Below are 19,337 nucleotides of genomic sequence, written 5' to 3' on the forward strand. Positions count from 1 at the left end.
ACCGCCTAACCCTTGGTGGGACACATGGGAAGTATAGGGGGACCTTTCCACTCTAAAGCATTGATATTTGTTCTCTTTTTTAAAATTATGTTTCTTTTTAAAACATATACATTTATATTATTACACATGAATACAATAAACTACATACAGCAGGAAGAACCACGAGACAATCAGGAATTATATAAATGTTAACATTCATAGTGATTTGGCTATTGGTATTTGGCAAACTTGAAGTAAACATCTTTCTTATTTTGTTGGGTCTAAATTTCTGAATGAAAATTAATATCGATCATATCTCATCTCTATTAACTTAAAACATCTATCTTGATCTAAAAACATCCTAACCCCTCACCAACTAAGCTTAATTGTAAAACTAAACTATCTGGTCTTCAACCCCGTCAGAGACTTAAGAAGGAATAAAACTTAATTACCTGAGTGAACTGCAAGCGCAGGTTAGCAACTTCCAAAATGGAAAAAAAAAAAAAAATGACAGAGACAGTTTGCTGCCTGAACAGTCACCCAAAACTCTCTATAACGTTGGAGTATCATCTTCTGCCTTTTAGCCCAATATATCTGACAGACATATTTGCAAGGCAGGACTATTGAGGACTTGCTTACCCTGTCTTGGCAGAGTTCGGCTGCCGACTCTGCCTGCATCTAAGCTTGCCAGCTTTTAGGCAAAATTCTGTCTTGTGGCAGAAACAAGGACATTTTGCCCAGTGGCTGATTTACCACATTTGAAACCATCTCCATAAGGAGGTTCTTTGATGCTCATCATCTTCTTTGAGGTAGGCTAGGTGTTGCCAGGAGTTAACTTGTCTTGTTGTCAAAGAATTTTTAGACTAATAAAAACATCTTTAAGCCGGGCGTGGTAGCCCACGCCTTTAATCCCAGCACTCGGGAGGCAGAGGCAGGCGGATCGCTGTGAGTTCGAGGCCAGCCTGGTCTACAAAGTGAGTCTAGGACAGCCAAAGCTATCACAGAGAGACCTTGTCTCAAAAAACCAAAAAAAAAAAAAATCTTTAAATGCCATATTCTGTAGGTCTCTGGGGCTTTTGGGGACCTTAATTAGCTATTTTACCTTATATATCTATAGAATCTCATCTATCTGTTAGACCTAGGATATAAATTCTTGTGATAATATTAGACAAATATTTGACATGACTATGATTTGTTCAACTAACAATTAGCTTGTCTTACTTAACTATCCTAAATATGCTGCAGCACCACTTCCAAGATATTAGAAGTAAAGCTTGTATTATAATTGAGTTGGATGGGTATAATACCTCGTATTAGAATATATATATGTGTGTGTGTGTATGTGTGTGTGAGTGAGTGTGTGTGTGTGAAGAATAATCTTAGATTTGAATTCTATGCCGATATATCAGAATTATACTTATTTTGCATCAATATACAAAATTCTATACCAATGAATTAATTATTTGTGAGTAACAATCAAGGCCTTGAGTTAAGGAGTAGATTCAATAATCTACCTTTTGTTCTATCCTCTCTCTGTATTTCTATATCCCCCTTTCTTTCTTTTCAGCTTCTATCTCCTTACCTAGTAAAGAAAGATAAAGGAAGAATTAGACGTCCCTGAGTCCAACCTAGTTTTCTTTCAGTATAAGACCAATAATAACTTATAACCAACTCCCAATGGAAATAAGCATCTGTAGACCGAGAGAGCAAACAGAAACCTACCCAACCCCCCTTAGAGGAAATGGGATGTCATTCTCTTAAGGTTTCTTCAAGCTGATGTAGGGTGAATAATACCTTTGAAGGGGCCCCCCAAAAATGGTGAAAATGGTTAAGCAAGCCAGAGATAGCATTTGTGGTCCATTTTCTAAATGTTGAGAAATTCCAGGCTAACAGGAGTCCTGTGTGGGACAGTCTGAAATGCTGGACCACTTGGCAACAGAAGCTTTGTACAACGTTCTCCTTTTCTGATGGGTAACAGCAAGTGAGGTGCATGAAGGTTGCAGGATATCAGCGTCCAGCATGCTGAGAGAAAGGAATCCTGTCAAATCTAATCCAGCATCTGTGTCTGGTTCTTTTGTTCTGAAAACATAATTTTTCACAAGCATTATACAGTTCTAACATAATTGTATGAGGTGTGCAGGATGCACAGAACAATTACGGCTGGTTCTCTGCTCATTGTATGAGCAGAAGACATCTGCAAATCTTCCTTCCTGCCATACTAAGTATGGCCTCTAATAATAATAAGTCACAGAGAATCTGTGACCAACATGAACATGTCTATGTATAGACATTCGTATCTCAGCCAGTCTCAGAACTATTCCCATGTAGTAGAATTAGCAATGTAAGTTACTTGCCCCACCCTCTTCCTCATCACCTCCCATCCCATCCCCCTCATGCCCTCTCCCTCCTTCCCCTGGTCCTCCCCTCCTCCCCTCATTTCTAACCTCAGCTTATCCAGTGTCCCCTGTACTACCTGTAACCTCTTCCTCTGTGGCCTGGCGAGGCCACACTGCCAGCAGGGAAGTGAACAACATTAGGAGGCCCCAGTCCATGTCAGAAGTAGTCCCTACTCCCCATCTTGTGGGGCCCACCAGGAGACTGTGCTGCCTACCTACTACATCTGAGCAGAGGGTCTAGGGCCACATCCTGCATGGACTTTGGTTGGCACATCATGGTGTCTATTCTTACCTCTCTCTCTGAAACTAAAAACTAACACCTGCTATTTATTGAGTCTAGGACTAGATACCAGCACATTGCTGCTAGTCCCTGAACTTAAAACAGTGTGATAAAATGTCTAGGATCACACATCCTGTTGTGAAGAGCTGTCTGACTCAAAACCTGTGTTGTTTCCTCGCTGCCCTAACTGCATAGAATTGGGGTTTTTAAAAAAATGAGGATTAGCAATATAAGTTACCCGAGAAATAACCTGGTCCCTCACGAGGAAACTGGATCCCTGACCATCAGTGCAGGCTGCACTACTTCATCATTTCAAGGACTGTCTTTGGTCGTGTTGTCCAACTTTTTCTGAGCCTTATTTCCTAGCTACTGAATGGAAGTAGTTACGTTTATCCTTTATGTTTATCCGTATTACTCATATTAGGATGCTCACTAAGGTGATTTACATAAGGAGCTCGAATCAGTGGCCAGCATTCAGTAGGTGATTTATAAAGATCCGCCTCTTCACTTGCTGTAGAGAGCAACCACCGTGCTGCTAGCTCATGGACTTGCTACAGGTGACGGGGAGCTTTTCTCAGTGCAAAGTGGGTGCGCTTGCCCATGCTTGTTACATTCTCCAAGGTCAAACACAGATGGTTGACAGACACTGATTAGAATCAGGTTTTCTCCCCTCCCTTCACACAACATGATTCAGTTCTATACCTCAGCTCCTCAACTACAAATAAGATTCTGTTTACTATTGCTGGCCACTCTGCTTACAGAATGGGATTCAGTTTGATTGTGATTTGATTTGGTTTTGTTGAGATAGTTCCATATAATTCAGATAGCCCTTTAACTCAGTAGGTAGCTGAAACTGGTTCTGTCTTAGTCACTGTTCTATTGTTGTGAAGAGACACCATGACCACAGGGCCTGGCTTGGGCTTTTGAAACCTCAATGTCACACTCCTCCAATAAGGCCACACCTCCTAATCCTTTCAAATTGTGCCACTCCCTAAGCCTTGAAATATATGAATCTATGGGGCCATTTTTATTCAAACCACCACATTCTAATTCACTCGCTGTCCCCATAGGCCTGTAGCCATATCATAAGGCAAAATGCATTTAGTCCAACTTCAAAAGTCTCTTTAGAGTCCAGAGTTGAAAGTCTCTTCAGAGATTCATGGCAGTCTCTTAACTGTAACCCCCTGTGGAATCAAAATAGAAAAGCAAATCACATACTTCCAACATACAATGGCACAGGATATACCAGCCGAGAGGAAAAGCCAGCCAGGCAAAGCTCTGCATCTCCATGCCTGATGTTAGAGCGCTCTTCAGATCTTCAACTCCTTTCTCCTGTGTGGGCTGCAGCACACTTCTCTCTCTGGGGCTGGTTCCGCACCCTGTTAGCATCTCTCTTTGGCAGGTATCACATGACTCTGGCATCTCCAGCATCTTGGGATCTCCATTGAAATCCAGGCTTCATTTTCACAGCTTCCCACCCTGGCCAGTCTGGGCCTCCACATAGGGATGCCCTGACACACTCCTGGCCCCAGTGGCTTTCCTTAGCTGTGGAGGGAGGTTCTACACCTCATTTCCTGTATCCTTGGCTCTAAATCCAGAACCAGAAGCTACCACGTTCTGCTGCTTACTGGGACTGGAAATTGGCCCCCTTGTCAAGTTACATGTGCATCACCTTCCTGTTTTCAGTGGTTTCCTTCACTGCTTAAGCTTTTCTTTCATTCTTTCCCACAAGTTGGGAGTTAGGCTGGGTAGAGTCTTGTTCTGCGGTCCCCATCCCCTTTATTCCTCTTAGCATCAGCCTTTTTATCTCTTTGAGCACCAGACTTAGCTCTGTTGTACTCTCTAGTGCTTCTTTTCTCCTCCAAGTGAACTTTTTTTTTTCCATTTTGGTTTGTTTTTTTACCCCTCAGGTTGTTACTTTTCATTGTAGATCTGTATAAGAGTGACTGTTAATAACCATATGACAAAAATTGTCTTGAAATCACCTCTGCCAATGTCATTAATCCAAAGATCTTCAAGTTTGGATCAGAAATCCTTGGCAGATTTTTTTTTTCACAAGGGCAAAGAGCAACCATATCTTTCACCAGAACATCACAAGATCAGTCTGTGAGACACTTACGTCTCCTCTGAAACCTTTTGAGCTGGGCCATCATAATCTCTATTGCCCTTAGCACCACTGCCTTACACGTTCCTACTACTATGGCCTACTGAGCCCTGCTTAAAGTGTTCAGCTGCTTTCCCAGTCCAAAGTCTAAGGTCTGCATTGGGATGCCAGGCAGCATAGTTAGGGCTGCCACAGCAACACCCTGCTGCCTGGTACCAACTGGTACCACCACAGGCCTTGAACTCCTGACTCTCTTGCCCGTTCCTCCCAAGTGCTAGCATTACAGGTGTATACCACCATACCCACGCAAATACTTTTCATGTATATGTGGTGTGTGTGTGTGTTCATACAGGCATCTGCATATCACAGTGCACGTGTGTAAGTCAGAGGACAACTTCAGATGTCAGTCCTTACCCTCTATTTTGTTTGAGGCAGGGTCTCTTATTCACTACTGTGTATACTAGGCTAGCTGGCCCGTGTGCTTCTGCAGAGTCTCCTGTGTCCAATTCCCAATTCACCATAGGCATGCTGGGATTACAGATGTGTGCTGTCACCTTCACCTTTTTCGTGAGTTGTGGGCATCTGAAATCTAGTTCTCACATTTGTGAGAAAACACTAAGTATGGATTCACCTACTCAGCCCAAGTTATATTACATATTTTTAACGTATAATGTATATCTACCATGTGTTAGCCATTATTACAAGCGTTTCAGTAGATGTTACCAGTTAGTCCTCATTAGCCTCTAAGACTCACACTTGTTACTATCATCACTGTCATTTTGCAGGTAAGGAAATTGAGTCAAGGAAAGATTGGTTCTGTGGAATCAGAATTCACCTGTTGCAGCCTCGGTATAAAGACCCTAGCAAGACTTACTGTCTCAGTGTTATTTGAAGAGTAAAAGTGGCATTCTAATACACAGTATTACAGGAGATACTTTTTTCCATTATTTCTCTATAAAAACAAAACCATTATGTCTGACCGATACATTTTCTGACCTAGGAGATATATATACAGCTTTATACATATATAGACTTATAATAAAGGGGCTGGAGAGATGGCTGAACAGTTAAGAGCGCTGGCTGTCCTTCCAGAGGTCCTGAGTTCAATTCCCAGCAACCACATGGCAGCTCGCAGCCATCTATAATGGAATCTGATGCCCTCTTCTGGCCTGCAGGCATACATACATACATACTCATACATAAAAATATATATAAATAAATGAACAATTTTTAAAGAAAAATAAGACCACATTTTGCCATATTCGGTTGGCACTCTTAGAGCACACACAGAATGTGGTCTTCACAGTCCCAAGGCCCCTTGTCTTAGGTGGTATTTGGTAGTTGTAACCTGAGGGTTGTATGAACTTTTATCACAGTGGTCTGCTCTGCAGGGTTTCAAGTCTAGACAGAGTACAGCAGCTACCTGGTATCCACCCAGCACCAGGCCAGGACTCAGGCTCCCTCTACCCACTGGGTAAGCTCCTCTGCATTCTCCTGTCTCTGCAGGTAGCATTGGACTTGTCCCAGTACCACGCCATGGCAGTGCGAAGGGTCTTAAATACAGAGGGCGACGTGGTGAGCAAGTTTGGTGTCACTGACTTTCCATCCTGCTACCTGCTGTTTCGGAATGGCTCTGTCTCCCGAGTGCCTGTGTGAGTATGATGCCCCTGTTTTCTCCTCCCTGGGTATTCAGCCTTCTGCCTAGAGAGGTCACTAGGAAGAACAGCCAAGTAGAAGCAGATGTCTGATCCTCCAACCTTGCAGCTCAGGGTTCCTGCCTAAGGCCTGAATGCTAGCCCATCCACACCATGCCCTAATCATGTCACCATGTTGCCCACTCTGTCCACAGAGGAGCGCATTGACAGGGTGCAGACCTGGCAAGGGCTCAGGCCTGCCGGACCTTTCCTCCGTTTGCTTTCCTAATTGCAGAAAAGTTCATTAGGAGCCAGACAATAGTCTGTTCCAAATGTCAGGAGAGAACAATGAAGGCAGCCTCAGCTGCTCTGGCAGCCTCCTGCTGCTGAATGGCCTGTTCAATGGCACCAGATGGTGCCTTGGTGCCCTCCCTAGGCAGATGATTGATGTCAGCCTGGCCCTGTAGGCAGAAATTTGGGGCACCAAGGAAATCAAGGCTACACTATGAATCCAGAAATCTGCTTCTTGGGGCCATTAGTACCACCCTACACTGAGGCCGGGCTAGGCAGCCCCTTGCCCTTTCCCTGTCCTAGGCCCCAGGTGCCCCTGAGGCAGGCCTGTCAGAGTCAAGAAGCATGCTGTTCACAGGGGGCCGGAAGGCAGGATCGTGGGCAGGCCCAGAAAGTGCCAGTCCTAGAGGCAAGAAGAGGCATTGTTTCCTCACTTGGAGTTGGTGGAGGAGAAAATTGTTTGTGACGATGCTGCTCCTGGACCATCTGCTCATTGATGGATATTGAACCTGGGTGGCAGAGCAAGGAAGCCATGCTTCCTGAGCTGGCTCCCATGGGACATCCTGTCACTGATGCTTGTGTTGGCCAGAACTTTTTGAGGAGATATTTCCTGCTGTTAAGATTCCTGCATTAGGAAAGAGAAATCAGGAGGATTTGGATAAACCTGGTTTTCTGTTGTTATTATTTTTAAAATCACACGTCAAACTCCTTGACCTCTTTGGGGAGTAATTTTACCTTGTGATGTCTTGGAACAAGCTTATAGGAGGGTGGCTGCCTTGAGACCAATCAAACCCAGCCATTCTTGTCATGGGCAGAAGTGGGGGGTTTTGTTTTGTTTTCTGTCTTTGTGGTGCTGAGGACCCAACCCAGGACTTGCACAGCTAGGTAGGAGCGCTCCTATTGAACTGCCTCTGCAGTTCCTCATGGCAGAGTGGATGCTGTTCCCAGTAGGGCCCCACTGCCTCAGAAGGCTTGCTGAGTAATTCTCAGACCCAGTTGCTTTTCCAGATAGGGGTTCCATATCTGCCTAGTGTAAAAGAGGGTTGCTATTGCATAGACAGTGAATGGACAAGTTACAGTGAGGTTATCGGGAGCCAAAGACAAGATGGGACCAAGTCTAGATATTTCCTGCTTAGCCTTTCTGTTGGAGAAGCCACCTTGTTCCCTTTCCTGAAGAGAGGAAATGTTACGTGATTTTTTTCTTTGTACTTACTGCTTCCCTTTGCTCTCTTCCCAGGCTGGTGGAGTCCAGGCCTTTCTATACAGACTACCTACGGGGCCTCTCTGGACTGACCAGGGAGGCTCCCCCAACTACAGCTGCGCCAGTCACTGCTGATAAAATAGCACCCACTGTGTGGAAGTTTGCAGACCGGTAAGGGTGCCAAGTTTTCCCCCTACATCCCTTCTCCTACCTCTTCTTTGATCACAGGCCACATCCCTTCATGAACATGCCCTGCCTTACAAGGATGTCTGACCAGGCAGCTCAGTGCTGGCTCAGAGGGCTAGCCTGTAAGTGGGGGATGCACAAAGAACTGGGAGAAAGGTCCAGAGAGCACCTCATATCCTAGCACAGGGCACTTTATGGGTGGAAGGACAGTGGAAAGGGCTTTAATAGGAAAGAAACTTACAAGGTGACACTGAGTAGCTGGGAGATGGCTCAGTGGGTAAAGAACATGTGCAAGCATGAGCCTTGAGTTCAGATCACTAGCACTGGGTAAAAGCTGCATGTGGCAGTGCACCTACAACTCCAGCATTGAGGTGTGGACACAGGCAGCTCTCAGGGGCTCCAGGGCCAGCAGCTAGCTGAAATGGTGAGCTCCAAGTTGAGTGAAGAAACCATGTTTCAAACAATAAAGTGGAGAAGCAATAAAGGAAGGCATCCCGATGCTGGCCTCTGATCTCTACATGCAGCCACACAGGTGAGTATACATGCACACACATGCACACATGCATATAGCACACATACAAGCATGCACACAAAGGTGCCATTGGTCATTTTTATCATTCAGATTATTCAAATTACTATAATAGCTGTGCCAACCTCTGTGCTTGCAACCTTCTACATCATACATTCAATCATGAGGCCACTTCTTTTTAAAATTCATTTTATTTTTATTATTTATACATATGTGCATGCCATGGCCAGAAGAGGTCATCAGATTCCTTGGAGCTGGAGTTACAGGTGTGAAGCCCCTGGTGTGGGTGCTGGAAGCTGAGCTAAGGTCCTCTGAAAGAATAGCAAGTGCTCTTAACCGCTAAGCTGTCCCTCCAGCCCAGTGAGGTCACTTCTTGAGGCAGAACATCAGAATGGTGAGGTAAACTGAGGCTAGAGGACACCATAGTGGAGATTTTGCCCGAGAATGAAGCATAAGTAGTGACTGTTCATCTTGTCGGTTGGCCTTGTCAGCTCTTTACCTTGAAGAGGCGGAATGATTAATTTTACAAGTTAAGTAGTCCAGGGAAAGCCGGGTATGGTGGCACACGCCTTGAATCTCAGCACTCAGGAGGCAGAGGCAGACAGATCTCTGTGAATTTGAGGCCTGCCTGGTCTACAAAGATAATTCCAGGACAGCCAAGGCTACACAGAGAAACTCTGTCTCGAAAAACAAAAACAAAAAAGTAGTCCAGAGAATGGCAAGTGCCTGAGCTCATCCCTCTAGCTCGCCGTCATGCTGAGGCCAGGGCTCAGGAGGCAGAGGTCAAGAAGTAGCTAACATTCAGTGCCTGAGCTGCCCCATGGAGGCATCTGGCTGCAGAGCTCCACAGCCTGACAGGGTCTAAAAGTTGTATGAGCCCTGAAAGAGCTAGAAACTGTGTTTCCTATTCTGTCTCTCCACCAACCCAGCACCTGTCCTTGGTGGGCAGTTAAAGCCAAGGCCTTTCACTCAACAGAGAGCCTCGTGGATATGGACCGCTGCTCTGTCCGTCCGCACCAAGGGGCTTTGCTCAGAGGAGAATTGAGTCTGATTAGCAGGGGCTGACTCTGGGCCTGGAAAGAAGGCCCTGCCGGCCTGCACTGAGCTGGTGGCATCTGTTGTCAGTCAGTCCTCTTAGCAACCTACCTCTCAACAAGGTGCTCTGCCTGTTGTAGACGTCACTCACCCAAGGCACTCAGCAGATGACTGCCAGAGCCAAGTGCTAGCATCACCCTGACATCAGGAACGCTCCCTCTCTCCGTTCCCTTAGCGCTTGTTCTGAGGTTAATGCTCCATTTCTTTCCACTTCTTCTTGATCCTCAGCTCCAAGATCTACATGGCTGACCTGGAATCGGCACTACACTACATCTTGCGTGTAGAAGTGGGAAAGTTCTCAGTTCTGGAGGGACAACGCCTGGTGGCCCTGAAAAAGTTTGTAGCAGTATTGGCCAAGGTGAGCAGGGCCCCGGCTTCCTTTGTCTTTGTAGTTCCATATGTACTTAGTGTGCATATCTGGAAGCCGTATCTGACTGAACAGCTGGGCCATGGCTGTCTAGGCACACACACCCACCCCGTACCCTCCCTCACAGCCATACTAGTTCCTCATCGCCAGAGACCATCCACCCTGTAGAGTCAAGGGAAAGACACTGGGCCACTGAAGGGCCACTCCCTGCACTGCTCTCTCTCCTCAGTCTAATCCAGAGCCATAGCATCAGCCCTTCACTGTGTTTTCTCGCGTGCTTTGCAACGTGGTATCACTACCGTTTAAGAGGCCCAGGGGCTTAAGTAACTTACCTTATAATACAGGATCAGATCCAGGGCCTGAGGGATTGCCACATTGAGCTGCCTTTCTCTGGCCTCCCCACTCTATCTTCCCATCCACAGCCGGCCCTGGCTGCCCTGCTTTGCTGCTGAGTCAGGGCTCCTGTCCCCTGGGCCTGCCTGCTGACTCAGCCTCCCTCAGTCCCAGCTGATCCCAGCCCGCCCTTCCCAGAAGGTCTGGGGGAACCTCTCTCTCTCTCTCTCTCTCTCTCTCTCTCTCTCTCTCTCTCTCTCTCTCTCTCTCTCCCTCCCCCCCCTCTCTCTCTCCTCTCTCTCCCTCCCCCCCCTCTCTCTCTCCTCTCTCTCCTTCCCCCCCCCTCTCTCTCCCTCCCCCCCCTCTCTCTCCCTCCCCCCCCCTCTCTCTCTCCCTCCCCCCCTCTCTCTCTCTCCCTCCCCCCCCTCTCTCTCTCCTCTCTCTCTCCTCTCTCTCTCCTCTCTCTCCTCTCTCTCTCCTCTCTCTCCTCTCTCTCCTCTCTCTCCTCTCTCTCCTCTCTCTCTTGGCCTGGTGGCCTATGTGTCTGTAACACAGAAAAGACCCTGTGAGGAATGCTGCAGGCAAGGCAGAGCCATTCCCATGACAGAGACCTTGCTTCTGAGGCGTGCAGCCTAACTCCACAGTACTGAGGCATGTGGCAGACATTCTGTGGAATGTTTAGAGGGAGCACATCTAGAGCAGTCCTCTGACTTTTTTTTTTTTTTTTTTGGTTTTGTTTTTTTTAAACCCTGCAGTGAGGCAACACTCCCATGGGTTCCCCCATGCTGCAGACCCCCCAGGCCCAGGTCAGCCTACTCCAAAGGAGTCCCACGAAGCGTTGGTTTCTCCATGCTGCTGTATCCAATCTCAGCTGGTGTTTAGTTTGTGTCCCAGCAACGCTGGATGAAGCCGCTGAGAGGAGGCCGACCATACCCAGCTTAGCTCAAGGCCTGAACAGTTCCCTCTCAGTGGGACACCCAGCTAGAGGGGAGTATGGGAGGAAGGGGTCCTTCAGCCAGAAGCCAGGTCTCTCAGAAGAGACAGGGTGACACTGAAGCAGAGGACTGAGGGAAGCCAGGAGTGTGGATGTCCCCCAGTGGGAGCAGAGTGACTGGGACACAGGTATAGAGGCCTGTTTGACCTTTGCCTGCATGAATGATGTGTCTACTTTACCGGGGAGCTTCTTTCCTGAGGGATCGTATTCATTGCTACCCCTTTTTCCTCGAGCTCTGGCAGGCTGACAGACTGCAGACTGTACCGTGCAGTGTGTATTTGTTTATTTTCTATTCTTAAACGCCATGGGTGGTACTCACCATTTTAGAGATGAGGAAATGACAGCCCAGAGAGGGGAAGCACCTTGTCAGAGGTGAAATCCACACCCACTTCTCATTTAACCTCCTTCCCATCCTGATCAAAGGATGAGAGCCTGGAGTGGAGAGGGCTCCTCTGTCCGCCTTGCCTTGCCACGTGTGAGCAGCTCTCGGGCTGGCCACTGGGTGGCGTGTGCTCACCAAGGTTTCCCTGCTCGCTGCTCTCCAGAGCCTTTAACTCACCCCTCCTGATTCATGGCCTTAGAAGGCAGAAAGAAGGTGCCAAGTCAGGATGGCAGGTGGAGGTCGGTAAGAAATGCTGACTTTGAGCTGTAAATCTGTATGTGGGCCCAGAGCTCCCAGGAGCTGACCGGGAGTAAGCACGAGCTTTGCAGCCATTTTTCGTTCTGGGGCATGGCCAGTCCCTGAGGTTTGACGAGGGCGTTTCCTGTCTTCTCAGAGGACTGGACCGGGTGGCAGTTTTCTCTGGAATCATTCTCATCTCCAAGGTTCTTGTCTCAGAGGTTTTCCTTGTCTCTCCTCTCGGCACATTTCTCAGGACCATTGTCTTCTTTACCTACCTTTCCTCTTTGTAGTTTTATCTGCCTGTTTCATTGCTGCATCCCCCTTTGTCCCCCACCCCACGCCCATGTGCATTTGCACACGCACTCACACACACACACACACACACACACACACACACACACACACACACACATTCCCTCCTCCCTTGAGTCCTTGTGGTTTTAAAGTGCTGATACTAATCAGATTTGAGTTGACTTATTGTCAGAGTAGCTTTTCATGTTCCTCTGAGGCTCTTGGGAGTTACCATCAAGATTTGGATCTCCGCCCTATGCCCTGGGCTGGCCTGTCCGCATTGGCGGCCCATGGGCTAAAAATGAAAGGTCTTTTGCCAGCCTAGCCTATTACCAATGAAGATTTCTCCTGTCTTTTCAAAAGAAAGAACTGAGCCAAGAAACCCTGACAGCTAAAAACAGTTTACTTAGCAAAAGAAAGAAGAGAATACACTCCAGAAAGCTGGAAGGGAGGTGGGTAAGAACCCTGGGTCCAGCATTAGGGATTTAAAGACTTTATATGGTTCCTCCCTCTTGCGATGCCATTGTAAAGTCCCTTCTCCTGAGCACTATCTTCCTTTCATCTCACCACTGAGAATGGCTCAAGATGTCCCTGCAGTTTTTCCTTCCTTGCTTATAAGGATGTTTGTCATGAGGAAGTGCCCTAATATCCTAGAAGAACCCAGCTGCTGCTCTGAGATGTTAGGACATAAAAGGGGGATTCTTCTGGGCATCAGAAAACAGTTGCCAAGATGCAGCTGAGGTTTTCCTCAATTACTCCATGTTTAACCCTTTGCCTACCCCTGCTGGCCAGTCAGTCACTGCATCAGATGATTATGTGAAAAGACGGCTCGTGCCAGCACTCACAGCTGTCCTGGGCGTGGTGTGCCCCTTGGACCGTCCTCTGAGTGGCTGCATTGGTTAGGTCAGCATTACAGCCTGAGCCTTGACAGGAGGAGACCCACAGGGCCACATAGAGTCTAGCCATAGAGGGAAGCCCTCTGCCCAGAAAACAGGATACGAGTCCAGCTTTGTGCCTGTTGGTTTTGGAACATTCTAGTAAACTTGCATTGACCCACTTGTGCACAGTCTCCTACTCTTAGTAAGACTGTGAAAGTCTGTAGAATGTTTTTTGACTCTCCAATGGCCACTGTCCCTCCCTGCAGTACTTCCCTGGCCAACCTTTGGTCCAGAACTTCTTGCACTCCATAAACGACTGGCTCCAGAAGCAGCAGAGGAGGAAGATCCCCTATAGTTTCTTCAAAGCTGCTCTGGACAACAGGAAGGAGGTGAGTCTAGAAGGCAAGTAAAGCTCTTACCAATGTTCTTGACACTTCTGGGAAGGGAAGGACTTAACGCTACGGTCTCTGACAACATGGTTGGTTTGCATAAGTCATTCCATTTAGCACTAATAAGCTGCTCTTTGTTGGGCTCTGTGGAATCTCATTGAATCCTCATACCTTAGAATTTCCACTTACCAGATGAAGAAACCAAATTGAAGAGGTTACATAACTTTTCTAGTCTAAGGCCCTAGCATACCTATAAGTGATTGGGGCAAAACCAGTGAGGTCGGAGGCAGTTGAGTCCTGTATTTTGAGATAGGGTCTTACCCTGCATCCAAGGCTACTGGCCTTGAAACTCACAGCAATCCTCTTGCATCGGCTTTCCAACTGTGAGAATTATAGGGATGGGCCAGCAGAGTTCTTAACCATAACTCCTGCCTGTCTCCAAGCAGATTCCTCAGCATGTCTGCAGACGCCACAGCCAATAGACACACAAGAGCATGTGGATGTGTAAGGTGTCAAGGCTCGCAGGAGCCTGTTATCCGCACAGCTTTTCAAAGACAGACCTTGGCTTTTCAGATCTTCTGGTCTTCTGGTGGGTGGGAATAGCAGGGGTCCCCTTGGCTGCCGGCCTGTAGAAGAGCTATAGAGGCTCAGGAAGCTCTCTCGTCACCTCCCTCCCACCCCTTTCTCTTCCCTGCTTGTGCACTCATGTTCACATGTGTCTCCTTCAGGGCTTTGTTCTTGCTGAGAAGGTGAACTGGGTTGGCTGCCAGGGCAGTGAACCACATTTCAGGGGCTTTCCCTGCTCCCTGTGGGTCCTCTTCCATTTCCTGACTGTGCAGGCACATCGGCACAGTGAAAACCACCCACAAGAACCAGGTAAGTCCAGGGCCTGCTCACCTCGCTGTGCTTCAGACTCTCTTACTTACTCTGTCCTCCGTGGGGAGCCAGGTGGACTGATCTTGTGTTATGGGGAAACTGAATAAGAAGAAACAAACAGAACCTTTTATAAATACGCTTTTGGAGCTCTTGAGAAGGGCGAGGCAGAGCCGTCCACATGCAGGGGTGAGGGGCCATTTATACCTGGCATGGGTACATGCAGGGGTGAGGGGCCATTTATACCTGGCATGGGTACATGCAGGGGTGAGGGGCCATTTATACCTGGCATGGGTACATGCAGGGGTGAGGGGCCATTTATACCTGGCATGGGTACATGCAGGGGTGAGGGGCCATTTATACCTGGCATGGGTACATGCAGGGGTGGGGGGGCCATTTATACCTGGCATGGGTACATGCAGGGATGGGGGGCCATTTATACCTGGCATGGGTACATGCAGGGGTGAGGGGCCATTTATACCTGGCATGGGTACATGCAGGGGTGGGGGGCCATTTATACCTGGCATGGGTACAGAAGAAATGGCGCTTAGGAGAGAAAGGGTGCAGTGGTGTAGGCAGTGGTGTTGGGAGGGGAGAGAAAGAAAGTGAGTGAGCGTGCACATGAGTGCAAGAGAGCCTGTCTGTGAAGTCCTGGTGGGGAGGTAAGTTGCCTTTGAAAGGGCTGCAGGTGTCCAGAGGAGAGGACATTTAGAAGCACAGGGGAAGCCAACCCTGACATACATGGATGGAGCATGGAAGAAAAAAGACATAGAAAGTGTGAGACAAACTAGCAGATACTCAGATCAGGGGAGTGTCCCGGAGAGGCAAGCCCCACTGGAGAGCAAGTTGAATGGAAGCCTGAAGCAGGTAGGTGGAAGAGGACCGTGGGGTTTAGAATGAGGGCTCTGTCCCTGCCAACTGTCTAGTCACAGAGCCCGAATGTCCCACTGTAGAGTATACATGGTGAGGACCTGAGGAGAGGAGGAACTGAAGCTTAGGAGTTGGGGAGTAAATGGGACGATCTTTTAGTGACTCCTGCAAGCAGAGAAGCAGGCGAGGGAGCATCAGGCCTCTGTTTCCATGGGCTGGAGTGTGAGACACTTGGGCAGGGTGGTCACAGCGGAGTGGAAGAGGATAGGGCAGCCTGAGGGGAACCAGGACTGAGACAACAGAAGCTGGCGATGTGAAGGGCCTGTGTGTGGTGTCTCCTTCTCCCTGCAGCTGACGGCCAGGAGGTCCTTCAGGCCATGCGGAACTATGTCCGGTACTTCTTTGGCTGTCGCGATTGTGCTAACCATTTTGAGCAGATGGCTGCTGCCTCCATGCACCAGGTGGGAAGTCCCAGTAGTGCAGTCCTCTGGCTCTGGACTAGCCACAACAGGGTTAATGCTCGCCTCTCAGGTAAGGAAGGGCCACTTCCAGGGTTGGAGGTGGCATTTGGGGACCATACTGATTGTCTCTTCAGTGACACCCTATGCTTCTATCTTTTGGTTTTTTGGAGTTTGGTTTTTATCTGTATCTCTCATCTCCCATCTTTTTAAAGTCTTGGTGAGCCTTTTTTTTTTTGCAGGCAAAAATCTAGTGTTCTGAACAAAAGCAGCCTGAGCTTGTAGGCAGACCAGATGCTTCAACCAAACTTTACGTGCTTCCCTCCCCAGGTGCTCTGAGTGAGGACCCCCACTTCCCCAAGGTTCAGTGGCCACCCCGTGAGCTATGTGCTGCCTGCCATAATGAACTCAACGGACAGGTGCCTGTGTGGGACCAAGGTGCCACCTTCAACTTTCTCAAGGCTCACTTCTCCCCAGCGAACATCCTCAGAGACTCTCCTGCAACTGGACCAGCATCCCAGAATCCAGAAGCTAACCCAGAGCTGGTAATGGATGCAGTAGAGCTGGAGACCAGAAAGTCAGTGCTGGGCCATGAGCAGGCTGCTTCTGCAGAGTCCCCTGGGGCAACTGCCCTAGCTGCTCCACCCGAGAAACCTGAAGCAAGTGGCCCCCAGGAACTAAACACAGGCCTTAGCACGAGTGGAGCTCCACCAGGGCAGGGCACTCCTGGGCCTGTGGAGGAGCTGCAGAGGGATGTGCAGGAGAATGCCCAAGGCCAGCAACACTTGAGCAGGAGAGACACTGAGACCTTACTGCCGCCTGAGGTGAACGACCTCCAAGGCTCTTTAGAGCTAAGGCGAGGGGGCCGCAGCCCCAAGCAGCTAGCCAGCGTACTTGAAGGGGAGCCAGAAGCCCTAGCTGGACAGGGCCAAGGCCAGTGGCTACAGGTTCTGGGAGGAGAGTTTTCCCACCTGGACGTTAGTCTCTGTGTGGGGCTCTACTCTGTATCCTTCATGGGCTTACTGGCTATGTACACCTACTTCCGGGCCAGGATGAGGACCCTGAAGGGCCATGCCAGTCAGCCCACAGCCTGAACTGTCCAAGGAGAGGACAGAAAGGGAGCTGCCATCCATAGGACTGTTCTGTCCTGCTGGCTCTTTTGCTTCCCCTCTACCCCTTGGTTCATGGTATAGTTTAGGAGTGCTGCAAGCCCAAGAAAACGAGTTGTGACAGTGAACCCCTTGAGTCTGCTGTGAAGAGGGGTTCCATAAACAGAACAGAAGCACAGTGCCAGTCTCATCTGAGCAGCATGGGGTAGGGGGAGCAGAAGGTGGGGTTCAGGGGGGGTTGGGGAGGCTCAAGCCCCGGCTTCAGCACCAAATTCCTGTTTTTCAGCTTATGTGAACTCCTGCCCCATTCCTGCTGAAGTCTCAATGTCGCCTGCTTGGTCTTGGCCTTAAATTGAGGCCAGCAAGTCCAGAGTTTCCAAGGTTTCTCATCCAGATGAGAGTCTCCTGGGTAGGGTGGGCTGGAGTGGACCTCCTCCCGCATTCTGAGGCTCTGTCTGCTCCCCTCCCTCTCCATGCGAAGAAAAAGAAGCATCACTTCTGGCCTTCTCCGGCCTACCCAGCTTCAGAGCCTCAGACCTGGGTGGGGCTTGCTATAAGAATGGGCTGGGAGCTTCAGGAAATGGTTCCAGTCTCCCAGGTTCAAACTAGGGTTTCTTCGGCAAGAGTATAGTGTGAGGTTGGTGTGGGTAACAGTTGCTGGACAGTGCGGTACAATGCTTGCTTGGGGTTAGATGATGCTGGGCTTTGTAGTGCCTTAGTTCTGGGCTACCTGTGAGAGGGCAAGCTCTTTCCCTCTCAGAACTGGGCTCTTGTCTTTTATTCTGGTCTCTAAAATCAATGCTAACCATTGGATATGGAAGGTTCTGGGTGAGCAGTGAGGGGTGTTTTCTCTCTTGGGGTTCCACTCCAGGCAGGTAGAGTTGGAAAGAGACTGGTGCACATGCTTCGTTCCCACTCTGCTCCTACTGCTTGGGAGAGATGTGGAATAAAATTATTTTTGTTAAGTCACACATAGTGTATTTGATGTGATCCTTGTAGACATATCATCTGGGTCTATACCAGATGCACAGCATCCAGCCTCACTCAAGATCCAGCAGCAAGACCACTCCTGGGTACAGCAGCAGGTGCTTACCTCACTCCACAAAGCACATAAATCCCCACATGCCAGGGGGACAGGCCTTGGGGATGGCCCTGCTGCCTCCAGCTCTCCACCTCCCTGCGACCTGCCTGGGTGTCAGAGGAGCTGTCTGCAGCTGCCACCTTCAGCTCTTCCCAGGACTGACAGGCTTGTCCAGCCAGCCTGAGTTGGCTGCTGGGCTAGGAGGAGGCAGCCTGGATTAGAGTTTGCCCCTAATCCAGCCTGCAGGCTTTTCCAGGGATCAGAGCCGCTGATAATGAACCTCATTAGGGGGAAGCAGAAGTCTCAATCCGATTTGGGTTTTCTCTGACATCTTCCCTCAGCTCAGATGGCCTCAGCACTGGGTGCAGCAGGTGGAATACCAAGGACACCTCCTGCGCTGGGGCAGCTGGGGTGGGGGAGGGGATGGCTGGCAGGGCATTTGACCTCTTTAACAGCCTGGCTCCTGGGGTACCTCCCTCTGTGTATGAGCCCCACCCCACACCCTCCTGGGCCTTCCCTTCTGGACCCTGCTTGAAGGCCTGAGAAGCTGACAGGCTTTCCAAAAGAGATTGCAGGGGCCGGTGGCCAAAGAAGTGGCCTGTCAGTCCTAGACCACAGAGGTTCCTTACCAAATGAGCCCTATAGCCTGACTGCGCATAAAATGTCAATTAAGATTCCTGCCAGCAAATCCTAGAGCTCCAGTAACCATACTTTACCAAACCAAACCTGGGTACCTAGGATTGGGGTCTACTGGAGATGCTATTGCTTGGCTGTTCCATAGGCCAGAGATAGGGGCAGGTCCCTATCTGAGACACTGCTGTATGGATTTCCTCCCGCCCAGTGAAAGAAGGAAAGCCCCTTAGCCCTGTCCGGACAGCCTGATTGATAGGCAGGGTGCGCCCACTGTCTTTTACCTTGATTTCCCCAGGGCTCATGTGCATGGCTTGGATAAGCCAGCCTGCCCACCAGCTGCTCCCTGCAGCCATCCTAGGCCTGAGCCTTTCTGTGTCTTATGGGTCTCCTAGGCCGTTTCTCTCGGCAGCTCTCTGGTAGAAGAGGGTTCTCAGGGGAGACCTGCAAAGCAAAGACTCATTTTACTGGGTGGGACAGAGAAACCCACCTGTCTGGCATGGCATGTTCTAGGAGTGCAGGTTTTCCTCAAAATGATAGCTAAGCTAGGCTTTGAAGGATGAAATGCCAACAAAGAAAACGTGAAAATGTACAGACAGGAGAGAGAGCACATAGCCAGTCCAACAAAGGAAAGACTGTTACTACAAAAGACAAACAACATACCAAAAAAAAAAAAAACCAAAAAACAAACAAACAAACAAAACCTATATCAGCACCCTCACCATCCTCATCATCGTGTCAGGATTT

At 48.9% G+C, this 19,337-nt stretch overlaps 1 protein-coding gene across 2 annotated transcripts in view; it reads left to right on the top strand.

Annotated features, from left to right (window-relative positions):
- Positions 1-17,850, top strand: part of QSOX1 (quiescin sulfhydryl oxidase 1) — a 38,425-nt gene extending 20,575 nt beyond the window's left edge. The window contains exons 6-13 of one of the 2 annotated variants that reach the window (XM_084772475.1): positions 6,266-6,411; positions 7,922-8,056; positions 9,924-10,053; positions 13,447-13,569; positions 14,298-14,445; positions 15,664-15,843; positions 16,101-16,315; positions 17,166-17,850. In XM_084772475.1, the coding sequence (XP_084628601.1) occupies positions 6,266-6,411; positions 7,922-8,056; positions 9,924-10,053; positions 13,447-13,569; positions 14,298-14,445; positions 15,664-15,843; positions 16,101-16,315; positions 17,166-17,174 (1,086 nt within the window). In that variant the 3' untranslated portion in view covers positions 17,175-17,850. Of the gene's footprint in view, positions 1-6,265; positions 6,412-7,921; positions 8,057-9,923; positions 10,054-13,446; positions 13,570-14,297; positions 14,446-15,663; positions 15,844-16,100; positions 17,112-17,165 lie in introns of those variants that run through there. The other variant, XM_084772474.1, reaches the window with a different exon arrangement.
- Positions 17,851-19,337: the final 1,487 nt, after the last annotated feature.

This window comes from Acomys minous, assembly GCF_964271855.1.
Source record: "Acomys minous genome assembly, chromosome: 1".
In the NCBI taxonomy this organism is placed as follows: Eukaryota; Metazoa; Chordata; class Mammalia; order Rodentia; family Muridae; genus Acomys; species Acomys minous.